At 39.9% G+C, this 20,297-nt stretch overlaps 1 protein-coding gene across 50 annotated transcripts in view; it reads right to left on the bottom strand.

The window, feature by feature from the left end:
• Positions 1-20,297, bottom strand: part of Nrcam (neuronal cell adhesion molecule) — a 276,086-nt gene that overhangs the window by 42,344 nt on the left and 213,445 nt on the right. For 37 of the 50 annotated variants that reach the window (XR_005876354.1, XM_040743161.1, XM_040743153.1 and 34 more), the window contains 9 exons: positions 19,875-20,045; positions 19,329-19,385; positions 17,484-17,595; positions 14,730-14,914; positions 13,357-13,488; positions 6,209-6,352; positions 3,918-4,029; positions 819-985; positions 576-723 (listed from right to left, as the gene is read on the bottom strand). Coding sequence is in view for 49 of the 50 variants with exons in the window: in XM_040743161.1 (XP_040599095.1) it covers positions 576-723; positions 819-985; positions 3,918-4,029; positions 6,209-6,352; positions 13,357-13,488; positions 14,730-14,914; positions 17,484-17,595; positions 19,329-19,385; positions 19,875-20,045 (1,228 nt within the window). In the remaining variant the exon portion in view is untranslated. The remainder of the gene's footprint in view (positions 1-575; positions 724-818; positions 986-3,917; positions 4,030-6,208; positions 6,353-13,356; positions 13,489-14,729; positions 14,915-17,483; positions 17,596-19,328; positions 19,386-19,874; positions 20,046-20,297) is intronic. The other 13 variants (XM_040743170.1, XM_040743158.1, XM_040743172.1 and 10 more) reach the window with 1 other exon arrangement.

A 20,297-nucleotide genomic window follows, 5' to 3' on the forward strand; every position in this document is an offset into this window, starting at 1 on the left:
ATGAATGTAACTGTTTTTACTAGGTCAAGCTGAAGGCCTCGGGTAGAAAACACCAGGATCTTCCTTCCATTTCAAGCTATAGGACTGAATGCACCCCCATTAAATGGTTTACTTTATTTTGACTTTGTTTTTCTTTCTGCAAGTGTTAGATTAAATTTCTTTTTAAAGGCAATTCAATATCCAGATTCAAAGCAAGTACTCTTTAAAAATACTGGCAGAGTCAGGGGCATCCCTGATTATGGAGCCTGGGTATCTGCTTATTTGTAGAGTACAGATGAAAACATCTGCTGAGACTTTGCCATTCAAATCGTACAACTGTGGATGCTGTCCAAAATCTGGAGGGCTTTTTCCATCCTTAATTTCACAGGAGATCAGCACACAAAGACCAACAGTCTCAGGCTCTTATTTCAAACACCCAATGCCCTTTTACTTCTAAGTATTTTGCAGTAAAAGAAAATGTTTATCTCATAATTTTTGCAGACAGCTGACTTCAGACACTGAAACCATGGTGTCAGTGACCTTTTGACATAGAGCAGTTTACAGAGAGGGATGGAGGAATCTAGCAGCTGAAATACCTTTCATCGTTAGGCAGCTCCCCATTGTCCTTCAACCACATGATGGTAGGGATTAAGGTATGGTCATGTTTCACTTTGCATTCAAAGGACACTTTGCTCCCCCTCTGCACGACTGCATATTCAGGTTGTTTAATGATCCTGGTTGGATCTAAAATTCAAAGTTATTGTTATCCATTTCAGCAAAACTGGAGAATTTGCTCTGTGTCATATAATACTTGAAAACACCCATGACCTCTGTCTTACCTTTGATTTCCAAGTGAACTTCATTCTTTGCCATCCCTAATTTATTTCGTGCAACGCATGTATACGTCCCTGTACTATCCTTTTGGGCCACAGGAATTTCTAACGTTCCATTGTCATGTAAAACATAAATGTCTTCATGAAGAGCGCTTCCTCTAGTTCCTTTAAACCTTCATTACAAAAGTTACCAGAGTGAGAATAAAACGCAACAGAATCTGGTTTGCAGCAAGTATCAAGCTCAGAGACATTTGGAATGACTACAGAGATTAGATTTCCGCTTATCTGTAAAGTGGGCATGAAAACTTCTGATGAGATTTCACTTTTCAAGTTATAAAACCAAAAATGTTGTCCAAAACCTGAAGGGTTTTCCACAAGCACACTTCTGATACATCAGAGGATAATGAAAAGAAGGCACAGGAAACAGGAGAACGCAAAAATCAGTGGAGTTTGCAAAATCAGAACAACAAAATATAACTGGTTGCCATTTCTATGAGATATATAATTGAATAAAGACATTACCTACTTTATCCTTAAACAGCTCATACAATAGGCAAAAGTAAGACTACCTTTTCTGCTACAGACCACAGGGTTATACACTGAGAATTTAGTTGACAAAATCACGAGGCTGACCCACAAGGATCACACATTCCAATGGAGGACACCCAGATCACAGGGCACTGGTAGTATTTGCCTTCTGAATAGTTGCTATCACTTTTGTAAAACCCTTGTGAAGTCATAGCACTCCCTTTTCCATGATGGGATTCATCCCAAAAATCTCCAGCAGTGCATTAATTAATTATTGGGCATAATTCCCTCATGTACTAGTATACTGGATGATCTTCCCCCATTCCATGGGGCCCTGATGTGAAAGTATTCACAGTCAAGAAATGTTTTGCTCATAGTCAAATCTAATCCCGTTCCCTATCATAAACTTAAAAGCTAGCCCCCCACACACACACAATTATCCTTTATGGCAGGACATCTGGCCATGGGAGGAGCCTTTAAATAGACCACATTCAGAGTCTCAAAGGACAGGCACGGAGAAGGAGGATACAGCATGTTGCCCTCATGGTAAGCAGGGTGCTCTGATTCCCCTAACAGCTGACTTAGGAGAGTACAACCTTAACTGCCCCGGGCTCTACCGTAATGGGCTAGTAAAATTCTGTACCTCCACTTTGGTACAGATCTCTGTCTGGGAAACTAACTGTGCCTTTACCCCTAGAGATCCAGGAAAAAGCTATGGCTCACACTTATCCAGCCCCGAGAGAAAGGAATTCCTTCTCACTTGGGCATCAGTGGGAGCAAGCACACCACCACTTAGCCCAAGGCTAAGGATAATACAGTGGGAATTCAGCTCAGCCTCCAGAATTTACACTACATATCCAGTTTTTCCCTTTGATCTACCCACCTTGGATGTAATATCTAGATCTGAGAGGTCCCCGTTAATGAGCTAACATTTGGCGAAAATGCTAATGTGTATCCAACGCCACCCACTTTCCTTCCTCAGCTTACACCAGCTTCCCACCAATGTGAAACCACAAACAAGAGCTCAGAAAGCAAAGAGCTACAGTGTCTCTTCCCCCTTTTCTACCTTCACTGCCTACAAACTTCCAGCTTAACTAGTCACACTTGAGAACCCCGTGTTTCTCCTCCTAGACTTCTATAATGATTTAAATCTCTCTCCATAGTAGATCCTCCCAGCATCTGCCAGGCAGTCTCACCACCACTCCCCATCTGAGATATAAAGTGACATAACGGACACCCCCTTTTGTTAGCCCTTATCTGATTCCTTGGCCCTGGAAAATGCTTGCCAGTAACGTTGCTATTGCCAGAGAGTTGTGAATTGCCTCTGTGTGGGTATATAAACTGGAAACCTTGTGGGATGGGAGAATTTTTTTTTGGAAGAATAAAGAGACCTGATGAGAAGAGGATGCAGATGAGCTGATTCGTTCCCTTCACTCTCAGAAGCCTTTAGCTAGTTCCCTAGCTACTTGTACTGTTCTTTCTTGATCCTGAGAGGTTAGGGGACTGGTATCCCCAATACACCTTGATGCTTTTCATTATGTTTTTCTCCCAATTGCAAGATTAAATTTTAAAGACAATTGGATTTCAAGGCTAAGGATTATACTCTGAAAGTAGAACTAGCAAATGTTCAGGTAATGTAAAGAAAATGCACGTGTGATGTTGGAGAACAGATGAAAATGCCCTGACAAGGTCAGTGTGGGCTGTTAACCTCACCACCTTCACTAGGAAGTCTGTGTGTCCGTGTTTCTCTTCTCTGGAGTTAGGGTTGGTCGTCGGGAGACTTCTCTTTAATCCTAGGCTTGCTGTCACTCTCATCTCTGCAGTGGATGGTCAGTACATACCTGTTCTAACTGTTCTCCGTGCATTCTCACCCTCCCTTGTCCTGTCCAGCTCTCCTAAAGCAAGCAAGCTGGCAGTGACTGGGAGGATGTGGATGATGAGGAAGGAGGGAGGAGGACATAGGAGCTCCGCTGGGCTAACAAAGCACCAAGTCCTCTCTGAGCCCATATAACACCTCCTCCAGTTCTGTGCCATATTTTAGATTTATTTTGTTCTTTTATGTAAATGGGCATTTTCCCCAGTTATATGAATGTGTACCACAGGCATGCCTGGTTCCCAGGGAGGTCATAAATGGGTATAGAATCCCCTAGGACTGGGGTTACAGAGTTGAGAGCCACCCAGTGGGTGCTGGGAAAAAAGAATACATGGGTCCTCTGCAAGAGCAGTAAATGTTCTCAACCATTGAGCCAACTTTCCATCCCGACCCTATGCTGTTTTATTATCAAGAACATGTTTCCTAACCAGTCCTTCAGATGCTATCTACAAAGTTCTAGGCAATGTCCATGATTGTGAAATACTAAAAATCATTACAGTTTTGTAGTTAATAGAGCATCTTGGTATGTGAAAGTATTTATTATACCCACAGAGTGGGTAGTTAATAAATATCTGAGAAAAAGTAAATAAATTTAATAAGTAGTAATATGATAGATTATATATTGCATTTTTCCTGTTTATTTTTTACTAAAGCCAGGCATAGTTACAATTATGTATCAAAAAGGAAATAAAGGTACTACTTACCACTCAATGGTAGGCCGAGGAGACCCAAAGAAAGCACAATCTAACAGAGCAGGTCTGTTAGCGATGACCTGGTACAGTGTGTTTGCAGATGTGAGAATTCGAGGTGGTTCAGCTAAAACATTGTAAAAAGGCATAGTAAATAATAGATACATCTTAGACATTATCATGTTTTGTTTAAGGTCACTAAAGTTTGTGGTAAAGTGCAACCAACATGATATTTCCCATATGTTCTGTATCTGTGACATCAGTAGTCACTTAACATAGAAGAAACACCTCCTACTTCATGCTCAACATGTTACTCACGTGTTAGTCAGTTACTGGTTTGCTTCTCTGTGTTTCCTATGCTGTTTAATTGTAGATTCACTTATTTGCATCCCTTACGACACTGGGTGTCTTATAGTGAAAGAATGCAACTGTTTCATCATTTTATCCACAGCAAAGTGTCTGGATGGAAAATATGACTTTGCTGAATGACTGACCCATTATCACTCTAGTGGGTAGGGTTGTTTGGGACACATGAAGAGGGCAAAGAAAAGCGGGGTGGGGAGTGTGGTTTCTGAAGAGCAGAGGGGACGAAAAAGCCTTTTCCAGCCAAGAAAGCAAGCAACAGCATGAAAAGAAAAACCATAGGCTGGGAGAAAATATTTGCTCATACATGCCTGATGTAAGACGAATACACAAAATGCATAAGAAACTCAAAGTGCTCAACACTCCCAGAAAACAAATTGGCTTTTAAACTGGACAAAGGATCCAAATACACATTTCTCAAAAGAAGACACACAAATGGCCAACAGAGATGTGAAAGTAACCAATCACTAATTATCAAGAGAAACACAAACTTCAACCTCAGGGATGTATCACTTGATACCTGATGGAATGTCTGTTTCCAAAGAGACATATAAATGCTCTTTCAGCCTTAAAAAGAAGGGGAGCTAGGGCTTGAGCGATAATTCAGCAGTTAAGAGCACATGCTGTTCTTTCAGAGGATACAAGCTCAATTCCCAGCACCCATGTCAAAGGGCTTACACCTGCAGTAACTCTAGATTCAGGGGATTGGATGCCCTGTTCTGACAACTTCAGACTCCCACACAAATATGCCAGGCATCCACACAGATACACAGACATAAACATAAATAAAAATTCTAAAACATAAGAGGATCCCATATTTGTGATACTGATGAATCTGAAAGGCATTGTGTGAAATAAAATGAGTCAGACTCAAAGTAACACATATTGTATTGATCTTACTGAAATATGAAACCTGGAGATGTTGAATAAATAGAGGTAAAGCATGAAAAGAAACCCAGAAGTCAAAAGTGCTTCCTCAACATCTGCCAAATATTGATTGGCTGCCTTATGTTAGGTTTGTTTAGAAAATGAACACATTATCTGAAAGTATAATTTCTGCTACTATAAGAACAAGTCTTAAAAAACATTTAAAATGTAGCTTTTTGGCAGTTTTACCCAATATAAGAGATGCAGTGTTCACACAAGCCAACCATTTCATCATAGGCTTGAGTACGTCATGGCCCCCTACAGTTCTTCTAGCATGGTTTTTCACATTAAACAATGCATATCTATGGCTTGGATAAGAGACAAGCATTATGATTAGCCATTTGGTTTTTGTTCTTAAATCCTGACATTGGCTTTGAACTTGTCAGTTTCTGTGGTTCTAAATGATAATGGCTCCGCTGGCTCATACGTTTCAATGCTTGGTCTGCAGTTGGTAGAATTCTTTGGAAAGTATTAGGGGGTCTTTTGGAGGAGGTGTGTCACGGTGTAATTTTTGAGGTTTCCAAAGCCCACACCATTCCAGGTATCTCTCTCTCTCTCTCTCTGCCTTGTAGTTATTGTGCACCATGTCTGCCTACCTGCTGCTATGAGCCCCACCATGATGGTCACGGCATTTGCTACCTTCTGGAACTGGGAGCCTCAGATTAAATAAATGCTGTCTTTGATAAACTGCCTTAGTCATGGTGCTTCGTCACAGCAATAGAACAGTAACTAACAAGTATGGAAGGAAGGAAGAGCAGATATACCCAAATGCAAGTGGACACTGCTCTCATTTCAAAGGGTGAACAGCTTACTTTTGAGCAAAGAATATGCCATATAAAAATTGTATGAAGGCCGGTAAGGCAAGACTTGCATCTTATCTACCCTTGTATATTCTCTGTAGCTTGAAACACTTTGCAAAATTGGTAGCAAAGACAATGCGTTTTTTGATGCATAAGTACAAAACAACAGGAGTCATTAATTTAACTTTGCATGTCATTAATAAAGGGATAACTTACCCAGCACATTTACAAATGCATTTGCTAGTAAATATCCATACTCGTTAGAGGCATTGCACTGATAAACCGCACTTGATCTTTCTTGAACATTTGAAAAAATAATGGTATCACCATCTATTTTTCTGCTGGGGTCATCAGGAGCAACTGTTTGGATGTAAAAAATAGGAAATATATGTTTCTTGATGCTTAAAAGATAAATATTAAATGTGTAAAATTTGAGGTATTTATTACATGAAAGGGAAGGAAATACAGCCTGATCTAAGTGTGTACATCAGTAAGTGAGAAAGAATCCAAGCAGAGTTCACAAATATGTGCAATGTTCATTCAGCCTCGAGTGGATGGATTCATCTTTAACAGTGAAGACTGCTTTGAGAGGCGCAGAAAAGCAAGCCCAAGTTGGGCGAGAACAGCAAAATCAGGAAAAACATTGCCATGTATATAAAGAATCCAGCTATTTAAAAGAAGGCAAGTTAATTATCCAAAGGAGGGAACAACAGCTTATCAACAAATGCAGAAACATGCTGTCTTGTGCAAACCTGCCCCGTTTGAGGACCTACTCTCAAAATAAATACATGAGTAAATGGAGGTATGCATAGAGAACACGCTACTCAAGAACGTGAGGATATCCATTTTCCTGTTGTGCACTCATCCGGGACTGATGGAGAAATCAGTTGTATAAAATTTCTCTCAAAGACCTTTTTCAGCTAAATCCGTCAAGTACTTAAAAGTAGTTAAGACCAGGATTGATTCATGCTGAAGTTGGATGAAACTGGCTGGGATTTAACACAGTATGTGAGGATTTTGTCCAAAGCAAGGCAAGCAATGGGCAAGCATTGTGCTGTGACACAGGAATTTCTTTTTCTGACTCTTAAGCCCTAGACCATGTCCCCACATTAGTTTAAGAGTGCACTGTTTTAGCATGCTGATGAAACTCAAAGTCAATAACAGTATGCTCCCTCTGAAACTGCACACAGCAGCCATAGGAGGACTTTGCTTCCATTCTAGACACAGTTCTGTTTCTATGGTGACCAGAGAAAGTTTAGTATCACTTTGAAATAAAAGTATGTGACTCACCTCTGGCTTGTTAACTCACTTTAATAAAAATAAATCCAGCTACAGTTACTCTCGTTTTTTGCATGCCTAAGCATTGTGCTAATTCATTCTGTAATTGTTTTTTACTGTTACAATTTTTACCACAGATCTAGTATTTTGAAATAATACAAAATTCACTAATTCTTGGTTCTTCAGGTCTGAAGCCCGATGGAGATCTTACTGAGATTAAGGCATGGTCCCAGGAAAGCCTTTCTCCTTCTTTGAGTTGCAGAGGAATCCATGTTGTTGCTCCTTCTATGTTCAGAAGGATTCCTAATTCCTTAGCCCATATTTTCTGTTTTTCCTAGCACCATCAAAGCCATCAGCATCATTTTTTTCAGTTCATTCTTCCATGATCGTGTCTCTGCCTGACCACAGCCAAGAGAGGCATAACACCTTTGAGGGTTTGAGTGATGAAACTGGACCCTAAGGTCCAAATCAGAAAGCTCCTAACTGCATGTACAAAGCGCCCCCTTTGCTCTGTAAGGTGACACATTCACAGGTTCTTAGGATTGGAATGCAGACATCTTTGTGAGCCCTTATTTTAACTATTGCACATTCTCACTACTATTATACCTATAGCCTAACAGTTTTTATATGGTCTAGCTGAGAATAATCTAACAATGTATCATAAGTTGAACTACTGCACAAGTCCTTACCTTCCAGTAATTTTTAAATTTTAAACTTGTGAGCTAGCTCTCAGGAAGTAATTAATGCCCTTATTGCTGAGGAAGCATAATAGGTGTCTTACAAAATAAGTGTCCAAAAGTCTGGCAACAATCAATGGCTAAGGTGTAGAATCCTCTTAGACACATATTTGTTCTGCTAGTGATAGGATATGTCAAGATTCTTATAATTGACTCCTTAACTCACATCTGTAGTTCTGATTAAAACTTTTCAAAGTGCCTTAAGGAAAGCATCCTTCTAAACAGATTACAAATAGCAGTCTTAATTCCTTCAATGGGGTGCAGATTGTATCAGTAAATAACAGCAGAGGACATGTGTTATATTGTCCCAGGAAGCGACCTGCAGGTATAGCAGACAGATATGGATCTGAGAGTGTGGTACACATCAGGGAAGCCCTTGTTCCTTATCCTGGATCCCAAACAAGTCATGGTGGAACACAGAACAGCACTCCTGCCTGGCCTCTCTTCCTCTGTGGATTTTCCTAAGCAGATGGCCCAAGTCCTTGGACATTCAGTGTTAGGACTGTCCATGGAGCATTTGGTGCCCACCATGTATCCACTGACTGCACCTCTGAGGGTGTGCCCAGCAATGAAGAACAGTAATGAGTATGACTCGCTGGGAGAGCACAGTGCAGGAACCCTTAGCACGGGTAACACACCATAGGATGAAACCTCCTCCCATCTCTGAACATCTGAAATCTTAAAATCTCACCATCATGTCCGTCCCAGTTATAACAAAATAGAGTTCAATTTTTCTGAGATGAAAACCATCTGGAGCACTGTTGCACAAGAATGTGGATGCATTCAACATCATTCGACTGTGCGTTCACAGGTTAAATTAGCAATAGTAAACCCGTGGCCTTTAATATACTATTGCGAGAATTCAACACTGAACTGTATTCTTAACCCTAAGATAGGGAATTTTATGCTGTGTGTGTACCACAATAATAACAATAAAACTTATACTACCATGAATATTGAGCTCAACTGATTAATCTAGAAGGACAGTTTTCCCAAGTGGAGATGCCTAAACCACAAACAAAACACCCTGCCACACAGGTTTCATGTCTCTTCAGTGTCAAAGACATCTGATTATGTCTACCTCATTTGTGCTAAATGGAGCAGGCTTCAGGTACTTATTTCTGGCATAACATTTAGGAATGAAACAAACTTGGACTTGAAGTTTAGGTGACGAATAAGCAGCTTTCTCTCTCTATGAAGGTCTGCATTATGTTTTCCTTGAGCAGTTGTTCAAGAGAAGCAAGTGACCCTAAAAACTGCACTGACATATGGTGGCTCAGTTGGCAGCTTGGAACAAAGCAGAGTCACCGCTGCAGAGCCATTGAAACCTTTGGGTGCTGTGTGCTGGCTACTGGATGGGAATAACTCACCAACTTGCAAACTCAAATCATCTAAAGGAGCAATAATTCATTTCTAGGAACAACCAACTTCATTTGCTGCAAATGAACACCAAAGAAAGAAATGTAAGAATATATATATATATATGTTTATATATATATATCTGCATCTATAACTTTAAGGCCCAAGGGTGAAGCCTTAAAGTTGGGTGACAGCCTTCAGAAAACTTTTACAACATATAACTCTCCTGAAAGGAATGGCAAAGGCTGTAAATGTTTCCAATATTTGGAATACGAGAATAATGGCAATAAATAGAAATGATGTCTTATAAGTACTGGGTGCTATCAATCTCTAAAATGTTTTTGTATCAATTTCATAATTTTATCTTTATAATAATTGCATATTTTTAGAACTTCATGAAGTAGATCGACCTATTTTCATATCTAAAGTATATGAATCCTAAACCCTAGACCATGTCCCCACATTAGTTTAAAAGTGCACTGTTTTAGCATGCTGATGAAAATCAAAGTCAATAACAGTACTTTAGATATATCTATATACTTTAGATATGAAAATCATAGATAGGAGCACTTAATAGTTTGTTTAAGTTATAATAAATTAAAGCTAATTTAACAGTTTAGAACTAATGTTCCAGACTTCTGGTTGTAATCAATTTTATAAATATTTTCTGGAGCATGAAAAATTGGACATGATGTAAAGTCAAGCTTTGGCAAACAGCTGAATTTCCCTTCTCCCAGCTATTCTGTGCTAACAGAGCCCTTTACCTCGGAGACAAGGAGGAAGGAGGAGGCTTTGACAGGATCTTGAGAATATTCTAAATTAAGTCTCCAGTCCCCTGGCTGTTTTCATGTGTGACTCGAGCACAGTTTCTAATTGTGTCAGGAGGAGATCCGCTCTTTCTCAACACACGTGTGTCAAGGAAGTTTTAAGTACCTGGCTAACCGAAATGAGACAGCACTTCAGAAGTCAGTGAGTCAGGCATCCAGGTGCTTTGGAGTTAATCCAGTGAATTTTATAAAACGGTAGGTTCCAGGTCTGAAGTCAAGCTCAAAAGCAATACCCCACTTCGCCAGCAGAGCCCAGTCTTGCCTCCACCTCACCCTGACATTCCTAGGTCTGCGGTTTGCCGCTTACAAGGCTGCTGGAGGGCTTGGATGAGGTGGGCTGTGTGTCTGGTCATGTAGCTTCCTAACGATGTCTTCACTGCTTGGCATAGGAGACAGACCTGAGGCACCTGCCCAGAGTGCTGCATGATTCCTACCGTATCTGTGTGGCCTCTTTGGTCTTTTCTAAGGGAACACACTTGGGATGGGAAAAAAATGAACTGACTTAGAATCTGATTTGGCAGATTTCATCCTAATTCTTTCTGCTTGGGACCCAATTGGATGATTTGGGGTTGAAGTAGAAGAGCCTAACTCGTCTCTCTGAGATAATTTCCCTCTCCACGCACCCTATCTTCTAGTTTTAACTGTAAAGGGGAGTTCATGTGAAGGCATATTCAAAGTGCATAACACAACAGTCAATAGAGTTCCAGCTTCCCCCAAGCGCTGTTATGCTGGCACTGTCCTCCAAAGGTTGGTAGCTCCCATACTTTCATATGTTGAACCCCAAGCCTCAAGGTGGTCCTAGGCCAAAGGCTCAGGCTTTTGACAGGTGACTAGGTCATAAGGGCTCTTTTCTCACAAATAGGGTCAGTGCTCCTTGGCAAAAGACTTGAGGGAGACTGTCCCTGCTGTCACTGTACATTCACAGAGGAAGAACCAGCACTAGAAGCTACTAGGTGCCTTAAACTCTGATTTTTCCAGCCCCCACTATAGGGAGCAATAATTTTCTATTGTTTATAAATTATCCAGCCATAGGTACTTGGTAATGGCAGCGGAGCAGAATAAGACAGCCAATTTGGAAGGATGATAAACCCATCAGGAGGAAAGATCAACCTCATCACTTAATTTCTCAATTTTCCCTGCTAGGACTCTGTCCTGACTGCCAAGCCCGGGAGTTTTTCTCTTCACCATCCCCTGGCTCTCTCACCAGCCCTTCCTCTCCCAGATTTCCTGCTGAGTATCTAGATGGATGTTCGCTTCTACTTGTCTGTTTTTGCTGAGTCTAAATCTCAGGAGTGCACTTAACCTTCTATAAATCGCAAAGAGCCTCTGAGCTGGAAGAAAGCAGAGCCTTTGGTGCAGAAATGCTGAGTATTCAATATGGCCATTTTTATTCTATATGCATTCCTAAGAAAACCATAGTTGTACTGTAAAGCTTCTTAGTTCTGGGCTTTCTTTCACTCTTTCAATTGTCACATAATCCCCTGGGAGTGACAGTAGCTCCTTGATATATGACCATGAGGTAAGATTTGTGGTGTTTCCTACACTGATCATAATTAAAATTGGATCATAAATATCAGTACCAATTACTGGCCTCATTAGCCTCAGTTTTCTTCCAAGAACATATTTCCTTTTCCAGAAAACACAAGCTGTTTCTGTCCAAGTATCTGATCACTACTGTGCTTTGTGACACAAGCGAACTCCCAACAAGTACTCCAGCAAACACATTCATGGCACAGGGTGCAATTACGCAGACTAAACCCATGACTGCTGTGCCTGGTAATGAGGAACACGTTGTCATTCTTCAAAGTGATGGTAAATCTACTGATCATCTTCATCTCGGGGTTGAGCCTTCCCGAGCCAGAAGAAGACTCAGTTATAGGGAAGTCAGCTCAAAGGACCTTTTCATTATGTGGAAGTAGAAGTGGTATGTGACTTTCAGCTGGGGACTACCAGGAGCCAGATTACATGAAAGTATCTTTACTAATAAAGAGTATCTTCGCATCTGATCATGATAATGACTAGGAAGTGAGCCTGAGGCTGAACTCTCTCTCTCTCTCTCTCTCTCTCTCTCTCTCTCTCTCTCTCTCTCTCTCTCTCTCTCTCTCTCTCTCTCTCTCTCCCTCTCCCTCTCCCTCTCCCTCTCCCTCCCTCCCTCCCTCCTTCTGTCCTCTTCTCTCTCCCCATCTAAGAGGAAGTCTGAATTTCAAAAGTGTGAAATGTTCAAAGGCCTCCCACTGTGGACAGGCCAGGAGTCATAGGAAAAAGGCTGCTCTCTGCCTGACTATGGCTTAGGAGTTCAGAATCAGTGAGACCAGAAATTCCAGTTCCATTTTTATCTTTGCTTTGCTATAATTCCCTTCTATACCCCAGTCCTCTAATCAAGTTTTATAAAATGAGCCTTGACTATGACTTGGAGGGTTCATGGAAAGCCCTTGGCTACACTTTAATGGTCCACTGTGGGCAACATAGCGGTATCTTGGAGAGACAGCTAATGGAAATGAGCTGGGAGTGGGCCTGCAGAAAGGGGGTCAATGGTTACAAAAACAACCTGTGCCTTAATGTCTTCCGCAAGGATGTCTGGAGAAGACCTCACAGTACTGGGGGGGGGGGGAGCAAAGCTGGAGAAGACTGCACATCCTGCATAAGATCAGGACCCCATCCTTCAGGTATCCATCCAGTGGCACGTTGACCCCTGAAAACTGGGAAACTTGGGTGGATACTTGGGCTTTCCCCAAGACTGGAAACTACGGACAGACGGTGTTCCTTTTGTTATCTACAGACTTAGGCCCAGTCTCCCTGTCAGCCTAGACTGACTCTGTCTCCAAAGAAAGTTGATCTGAGCTGTCAGTGGTGTTTACTTCTGACTCTGACATACTCACCATGATCTTGGTTAAAAATGAGAACTATTTGTAAATCCCCATTAACAGCATACAATTATTATATCATAAGCTCTTTTTTAAATTTATTTTAATCAACTCTTTAAAGTCCAAATAAGTATTTTAAAGGCAATAAAAACTTTAAAGGTGATTCAGTGCCCCTGTTAAATTTATTTTCAGCTTTCATCCTAAACCTGAATTATTTATTTCATCACCATGCACTTATTGTTGAGATACAGGTGTACTTTGAAAATAATCTCCACTTAGAGAAAACGAAGGAAACTTACTTTCTATTGGCACTCCATTTGTTAACCAGCCAATTCTGGGTTTGGGGTTGCCATTAGCTCTACAGATGAGGGTCCCATTCTCTCCTGGGGATAGCACGAGGTTTTGAGGTGCCACAATCCAGTATGGAGCCGCTTTATTGAGAGAAGAAAAACAGATTTAAAAAATCTGACTCAAAAAAGTATTGTAGTAAAAGAATACTGTGGACTGTTATAATAGATTTTAAGGGTTTTGTAAAAGATCCATTAGTCTTACCTTTTGGAATGAAAAACCATAAGAATTCCTTCAAATAATTCTTTAAACTTTACAAAGAGTAAATAAAATCACATGAATTTGAACTCTGAACTATGTAATTATAAAGTGGGAAAGCAATTTTAAAACTTTTTGAAAAGTTGCAAAGATAAAATACAGTGTCCTATACCCCTTTGCTTGGTCGAGTTCCTCTAATATCTACATTTTATATAGCTGGATTGTGGATATATATGAAATGGCAATTGGCCATTGCCCTGTCCTGGATACCAAACCACCTCCACTGGTAGAGTCTCTTTAGCCAAGGAGTTTCTTGGTCTCTTCTTTTCTTTCACAATTCTGACACATCTGAAGAAGGTTTCTTGGCTTGATAGGATGCCTTCAGTGAATCTGTCAGATGTTTTCTCATGATTAACTCCAGGTTTGGGGCTGTAAGAATATCATGGTGGTGATGGGTCCTTTTTGATCATACTACTTCAAGGGAAGACATGAGACCATAATGACTTATTATTAGTGATGTTAGACTTCAACACGTGATTGAGGCAGTATCTGCCAGGTATTCCCTCTACAAAGTTACTACTGTCCCATGTTCTGTGTTTTGTCTGTTGGCAGCAGGTCAATGGTACAGCCTACACTCAAGAGAGGACATAACCTCCATCACCTCCAGGAAGGAGTATTAAAGAATTACTGGATATACATTAAAACTGTCTTAGCCACTAGATTTTTGTTTGGTTTGGTTTTGACTTGATTTTTAAGCAACAAGGAACACTTTGAAGCTATGCAAATATCTTGCTTCTCCTTAAAATTGTTTTCACCCACTAATTTTAGAATTCCTCCCTGGATCTTGCCTGAAGCAGTTACCACTGTGGGACTATCGTGGTGGTTTTCTATTTTTACTATTCCTTCTCCATTTACTAATTGCAATTCTGTGAGGATGATTTGAAAGGGTAGCTTTTTAATCTCGCCTGGGTGCAATTACAATAGAAATGAGAAAAGATTCATGACACCATGAATGTGGATATAAATTTAAACTTCTCATTACTAAAGAGCACGATCAAAGACATATTGCACTGAAGCTTCAGAGCCTTCATAAAAGCAAGGGAGTGCACATGAGACAGAGTTATACCTTTAACTGTCACAGAGATGGTATGATGGACAGCTCCTAATGTGTTTTTCGCTATACACTGATAATTTCCGGAGTCTGCTTCTGAAACCTGGGTGATCTGCAAGGTTTTCTTGAAGTTCCGATAAAACGTCCTGTTGACAGGAAGTGTTCCATCTTCTTTGATCCAGTAAATGATTGGAGTAGGTCTGAGAGGATAAATGAGTAATGATGTTACAAAGGTGAGTTCACCTGTGACTGTCTTGGAAACTCAATTCTGATGCACATTTGTAATCAATTGTTTGCATAAAGATAATGAAAAACATACAGACCTTTTCAATAGCATCACATTTTTATAAGTAATCCTCAAAACTCTACTTGGAACAACAATTCCCATTTTCAAATAATTAGAACTATATTTTTGGCATACCATAAGGTTTGACTTCAGTGATGCTGCACTATAAGCATGTATTGCTTTACTAAAGGGATAATCTTTTCTTCAAAGTTCTGGTCAATGAGGATGCTCTAGAGACTTTTATTATGTCAATCAGGAGAATTACTATTAAGTTAATCATATTGTATTACAATTCCCCATCAGCTAGTGTTAAGGATATATAGTGAAAGACTCATGCACATATCAGTGCCTCTGGATTTGTATATACATTTACCAATCAAACTGATGAAACTTCCTATTTTATGACACACTGATGATATGAATTTAGAACACCATTGTGCTAACTGACAATAGTAGAACAGATTAATGCTGTACTACCTCTCACTCAATTTTATCCTTTTATAAATCGGAAAATCCAAACAAATGGCTTGATGATGAAAAACCAAAACACTGCTTGGAGTTGGATCTTTCTCAAAATCTCAGATCTTAGCCAAAATTCTTCTCTGACCTTGGTTCACTGACTTCCTTGAGTCTTAGCACCTCTGGTTGTCTAGTTGGCTGGTATAATGTCTTTAGATAGTTTCCATGAGGTAAAATTTTAAGAATTGTTCACACAAACATTGTGTGTGTGTGTGTGTGTGTGTGTGTGTGTGTGTGTGTACTAAGCCATGTGTGGGAGACAATAAAGAAGAAAGGCTGACAGAGATCATCAAGTCATCATTATATTTGTCATCAGAGATGCCAAAGACATGTTTGTAATGACAGTTTGTAACTGGCTTTGGTTTGTTTGGTTGAACAAAGTAACAACACATAAACTTGAAGAACTGGTATCTAAAATTAAATTAAAACCTGTTGTGAACATGTAGAGTTGCAGAAGAAGTGAGATCAGTTTGGAAGCTCAAGTCCCAAGCAGAATCTGACAGCACATGTTTCCTTACAGTTAAACTCGTGTTTCAGATGAGGCGGGAGGGGTGGGGCTAGGCACTCAGTGTTTCCGGTTATGCTGAGTAAAGAATCAGTTGTTATGGAAGGCCCCTATTCTACTGAAAAATCTCTAAGATTTAAGAACGTTTTAATATAGACTTAACAGTCCCTGATTTGCAAGCAGCAAAGTACCTATCAGGGTTTCACAAGATATCAATGTTTTAAAAGTTTGTTCAGTTTTAATAGTTTTTATATTTCCAAATTACAACCATATTTTACAAAAAGAATTCAGTGTTCCTAATCTGAAAACATGAGATATGCTAAGATATGAAACTTGCTAAATGTCATGTTGGTGCTCCAATGAAAGCAAAATGGAAGTTGGAAAAATTCTGTTGGAAAGACTGATTTTTTAAATTAAATTTATTAATTTTACATCTTGGCTGCAGTTTCCCCTCCCTCCTCTTTTCCTTCCCCCCACATCCCCTCCCCCACCCAAATCTATTCCTTTGTTTCTGTTCAGAAAGGGGTAGTCTTCCTATGGGTATCAAAAAACATGGGAAAGATCGACAATTTTTTTTGTCATATCTTTAGGAATTTTGTTAGTTTTTAAGCTGAAGAACTGAAATATTGAGTGTGATTTCCTAACTTGGCCAGCAGAGGCCTCCATGTGCATCCTGAAGCAATTATTCCTGGATTAAGGAAAGATTATACGATCATTGGATTGCCAGGTCCGAGACAATACAAATCATAAAGCATGAAGGCAGCCAGTATGCTCCTGGGGTCCCACTCACAGCTGCAGTGGCTGTGTTTATGTAATGGCACTCGCTCTGGGAGGACAATCTAGAACCTGCCTGCCACATGGACCTAATGTCACAGTTGCTCTTATATCTGTTGAAGGACTCCCTGAAATGCCTGTCAGAGGCACATGGACGTTACAGTCTGCTCTCAGGAAGGAACAGAAGGGACAATGTCACAGTTCTAAGGCCTCAGCATGCCCCGTGTGCTTTTCATGGCAGACAACAGGAGAGGGTGACACTACTAAAAATCCGTTGCCACCATGTCAAGGGCTTGAGAGTAATGACCCTCGGTTAATTCACCTTCAGAAGCCGCCCCCTGCCCTAGCTCTAGGCAAATGGCTGAGGGCAAGTAGCTGATATTTTTTAAGCTACCAAGTACTATGGTTGTTTGTTAGAAAGCAGCAAAATTCTACCCCCTTATTAAAGCACAGTGATCATAAGGTGATTACAGATATAGATAATGTAATAACTATTACAACAAAATACTTTAGCAATAACACGGAAGTCAAAGTTTTCTCAGGAAATGTTTGCTAAAGTTTTCTAGATTTTGGTCAAATTGGAAGCATGAGATAATAGTTCTTCCTGGGATATTGCTTCCTGTCAGTCTTTTATATTTTGGTAAGACGTAAGGATCAGGACCGAGCGTGTTAATGGTTAACTCACAGGCCTTCTGCAATGCACTCTAGTGAAAGCACATTTCCTCTCAGTTCCTCTTTGAGGCTTTCGTTGCCCTCTGGAGTTAGAAATGTCGGTGGTCTCTCTTTACTAGGTTTAGCTGCAAACAAGAAATGCAATAGACATTAAGATTATGAAGATGTGTTTCTAGGAGCACAGCCATTGTCAAAAGCTGCCTGAAAATCTAATCTCACTTCAAATCCATGCTTATATTGGGATTTGTTCAGCTATGCACACATACTCTTTTCTTACACTTATTCAGCGTGCAGGAAAGGAAACAATTTTGGTTGCCTGAGCAAACCAGTGAAAGGACTCCTTTTGGACGTGTCTTTACTTTGGGGTAGGTCTTTACCAATTTTCTGTGGGCTGGTAAATTTTCAAAATGTCAACAAAGAAAAATCAGCTCATCAAAGCACGCATCCCTAAGGTTTGGTGCTCAGGTCGAAGCAAAACGTGTGTCTTTGGAAAGATGTTAGATTTCTTTCTCAGCAGCAAATCATTATGGACAAAGTATTTTGATTCATTCTCTGTAGAGCATTACGGGCAATGCCATTGATTCATGTCTCAAGAATGTCACACTACAAGATTTGTGAGAAAATAAGCAAAACTAGACAGTCATTGGCAGAGTTCTGAATGAAGATTAAAAGTAGGGGGGCTGGAGGAGTGGTTGCATGGCAGAGTATTTGTTTGGTGGGTAAGACCCTGGGTTTGGTTCCTAGCTTTGCAAAAAAAGAATATTAGCAGAGCTACATGCATTGACATCAGTTTCTTGATGACAAAATAAAGAGGGTCGCAGTCAGAGAGCTTAGAAGTATTTACAAGGAAGACCTCCTGTCTTATGGACTCTTAAATATGTGGTCGCATTTACTGAAGTCTTCAGAAAACTTTCAAGTGGAAATGTGAGAAAACTCTATGGAATTCCTTTGTTTCAATCACAGACATCTACTTGATGCTTCTAAAGCCAAATGAAGAGGCAGCATGTAAATTTCTCATTTCTCAGAAGAAAAAACAACTGAGTACCAAAAAGACATTGCTGAAGAAAAATTGTTTGCTTGAGGATCACCTTGCGAATGCTCTTGAGACACGTATTCGGGGACTATATTAAATAAATAAAGTTGAGGGCTATATCCTGCCATATTCTCTAATGTTCATATTGCAAAGGTAAAAAAATGAAGGCAGCAGCAACCCTATCTATGGTAATTAAGAAGCCCGTATATCCAGACTCACTTATTTTTAGTGATAGATTTTATGCTTGACAAGCATGTTTTCCTTAAGGAAATAACATTCTTTCCAATTTAAAACAATGAAGCTGAAAGATCTATTTTTAGAAGTTCAATCCCACAGAAGACAAGGAGTGGGTTTCTAACAAAGCTAAGAACAACACGATTGCTAATGCTACTGAATGACGTTAGACAATTACTATGAAATATACTCTATGTTAGTTACTGAAGGCGTTGATGAGTCAGTCAGTATTCTAGGGGTTAATATGACCAGTCAGTCCATGTGTAGGTCATGCAAAAAGTCTTTAGACAGCACAAAATATGGAAAATACAATTCTGAACACATATGAAAGATTTTTTCCTAATGCATATGAAATGGTTTACATGAAAAAATATAACAAGTTTAATTATGCATACATCATGGAAAATGTTTTAGTGACATGCTTGAAATTTTATAGCTAAGTTTTACAAGAAACACACATTGGAATGGCGATATTGAACATGTAATTAGAAATTTCATGAAGAAATAAAGTTAAATAGCCATGGGGGTGAAGTTAGTGAACTAAAGTCTACAATGAAGGAGAGAATATCAGTTACAAGCACTGTAACTCACCACCATAAAACTCAGTGTCACTCAAATTAGCAGCTATAGTGTCATTCAATTCATCCACTGAAATAAACAGAGTATCATGAAGAGGGCACACAGGTAGGGGAGAAGAGTCAAAAAACGACTGGGCAACCAAAGCAAATGCATACAGCTATGCTAAGAGCCATTCCTTTCAGGTAAACACAGTGCTTGACATCATACTGGCTAACTCATTAATTCACTCAGCCACCCCCCAACTACAATTTGAACTACAGGATAAATGCCAATAACAGGCATTGTGAGGCATAATACATACACCAATGCTCAGAACACCACAGAGTCGGGAGGTTGCCATAGAAACAGGAATGGCAATCAGTGAAAAATGTAAATCCGATATTTAGGGTATGCATGCTTTTTCCAGCACATAAGCTAATGCTTTAGAGATCCTTTGCAGGAATTTTTTCCCGATCATTGAACTAGTTTACCTCAGAGACAGAACTGTATTTAGTTGTTAATAATTTGATTCACGTATGTAAGTACCGTTGAAAGAGACCCAGAAGGCTGAGCTCTTACCTGAAATCACCTTCAAAGAAATAGGTTGTTTCTGTTGTATGGTTTGAGTGTGATTAAATCTGGCATAGCAGATATAGTCTTCACGGGTGTCTTCTGGGAGGACATTGGAGAAATAAAGGTCTCCATTCAGGCCTTGGGAAACGCGCTCACTCTGTGGAAGTCTTTGGAAGGCTGGAGAAAGACAGAGAGACACTCAGATCATTCTTTCATACAGTTACCACTCTCCACATCAGCAGGACAGCCATCAACTGACAGCTTTGAGCTTCACCTGAGAAAAATAAATACCTACTTCTCACAGCATTTTTAGTAAAAGAAAATAACCCTTTTGAGGCTTTTTTGATTGTTGTTGTTTTTTTTTCTTTTGCGGGGAGGCAGGTTGTTGAGGTTGGCTTTTAAGACACACAGACACTCCACTGAACCTGA

This window comes from Mesocricetus auratus, unplaced genomic scaffold (assembly GCF_017639785.1).
Source record: "Mesocricetus auratus isolate SY011 unplaced genomic scaffold, BCM_Maur_2.0 Super-Scaffold_15014, whole genome shotgun sequence".
Taxonomy (NCBI): Eukaryota; Metazoa; Chordata; class Mammalia; order Rodentia; family Cricetidae; genus Mesocricetus; species Mesocricetus auratus.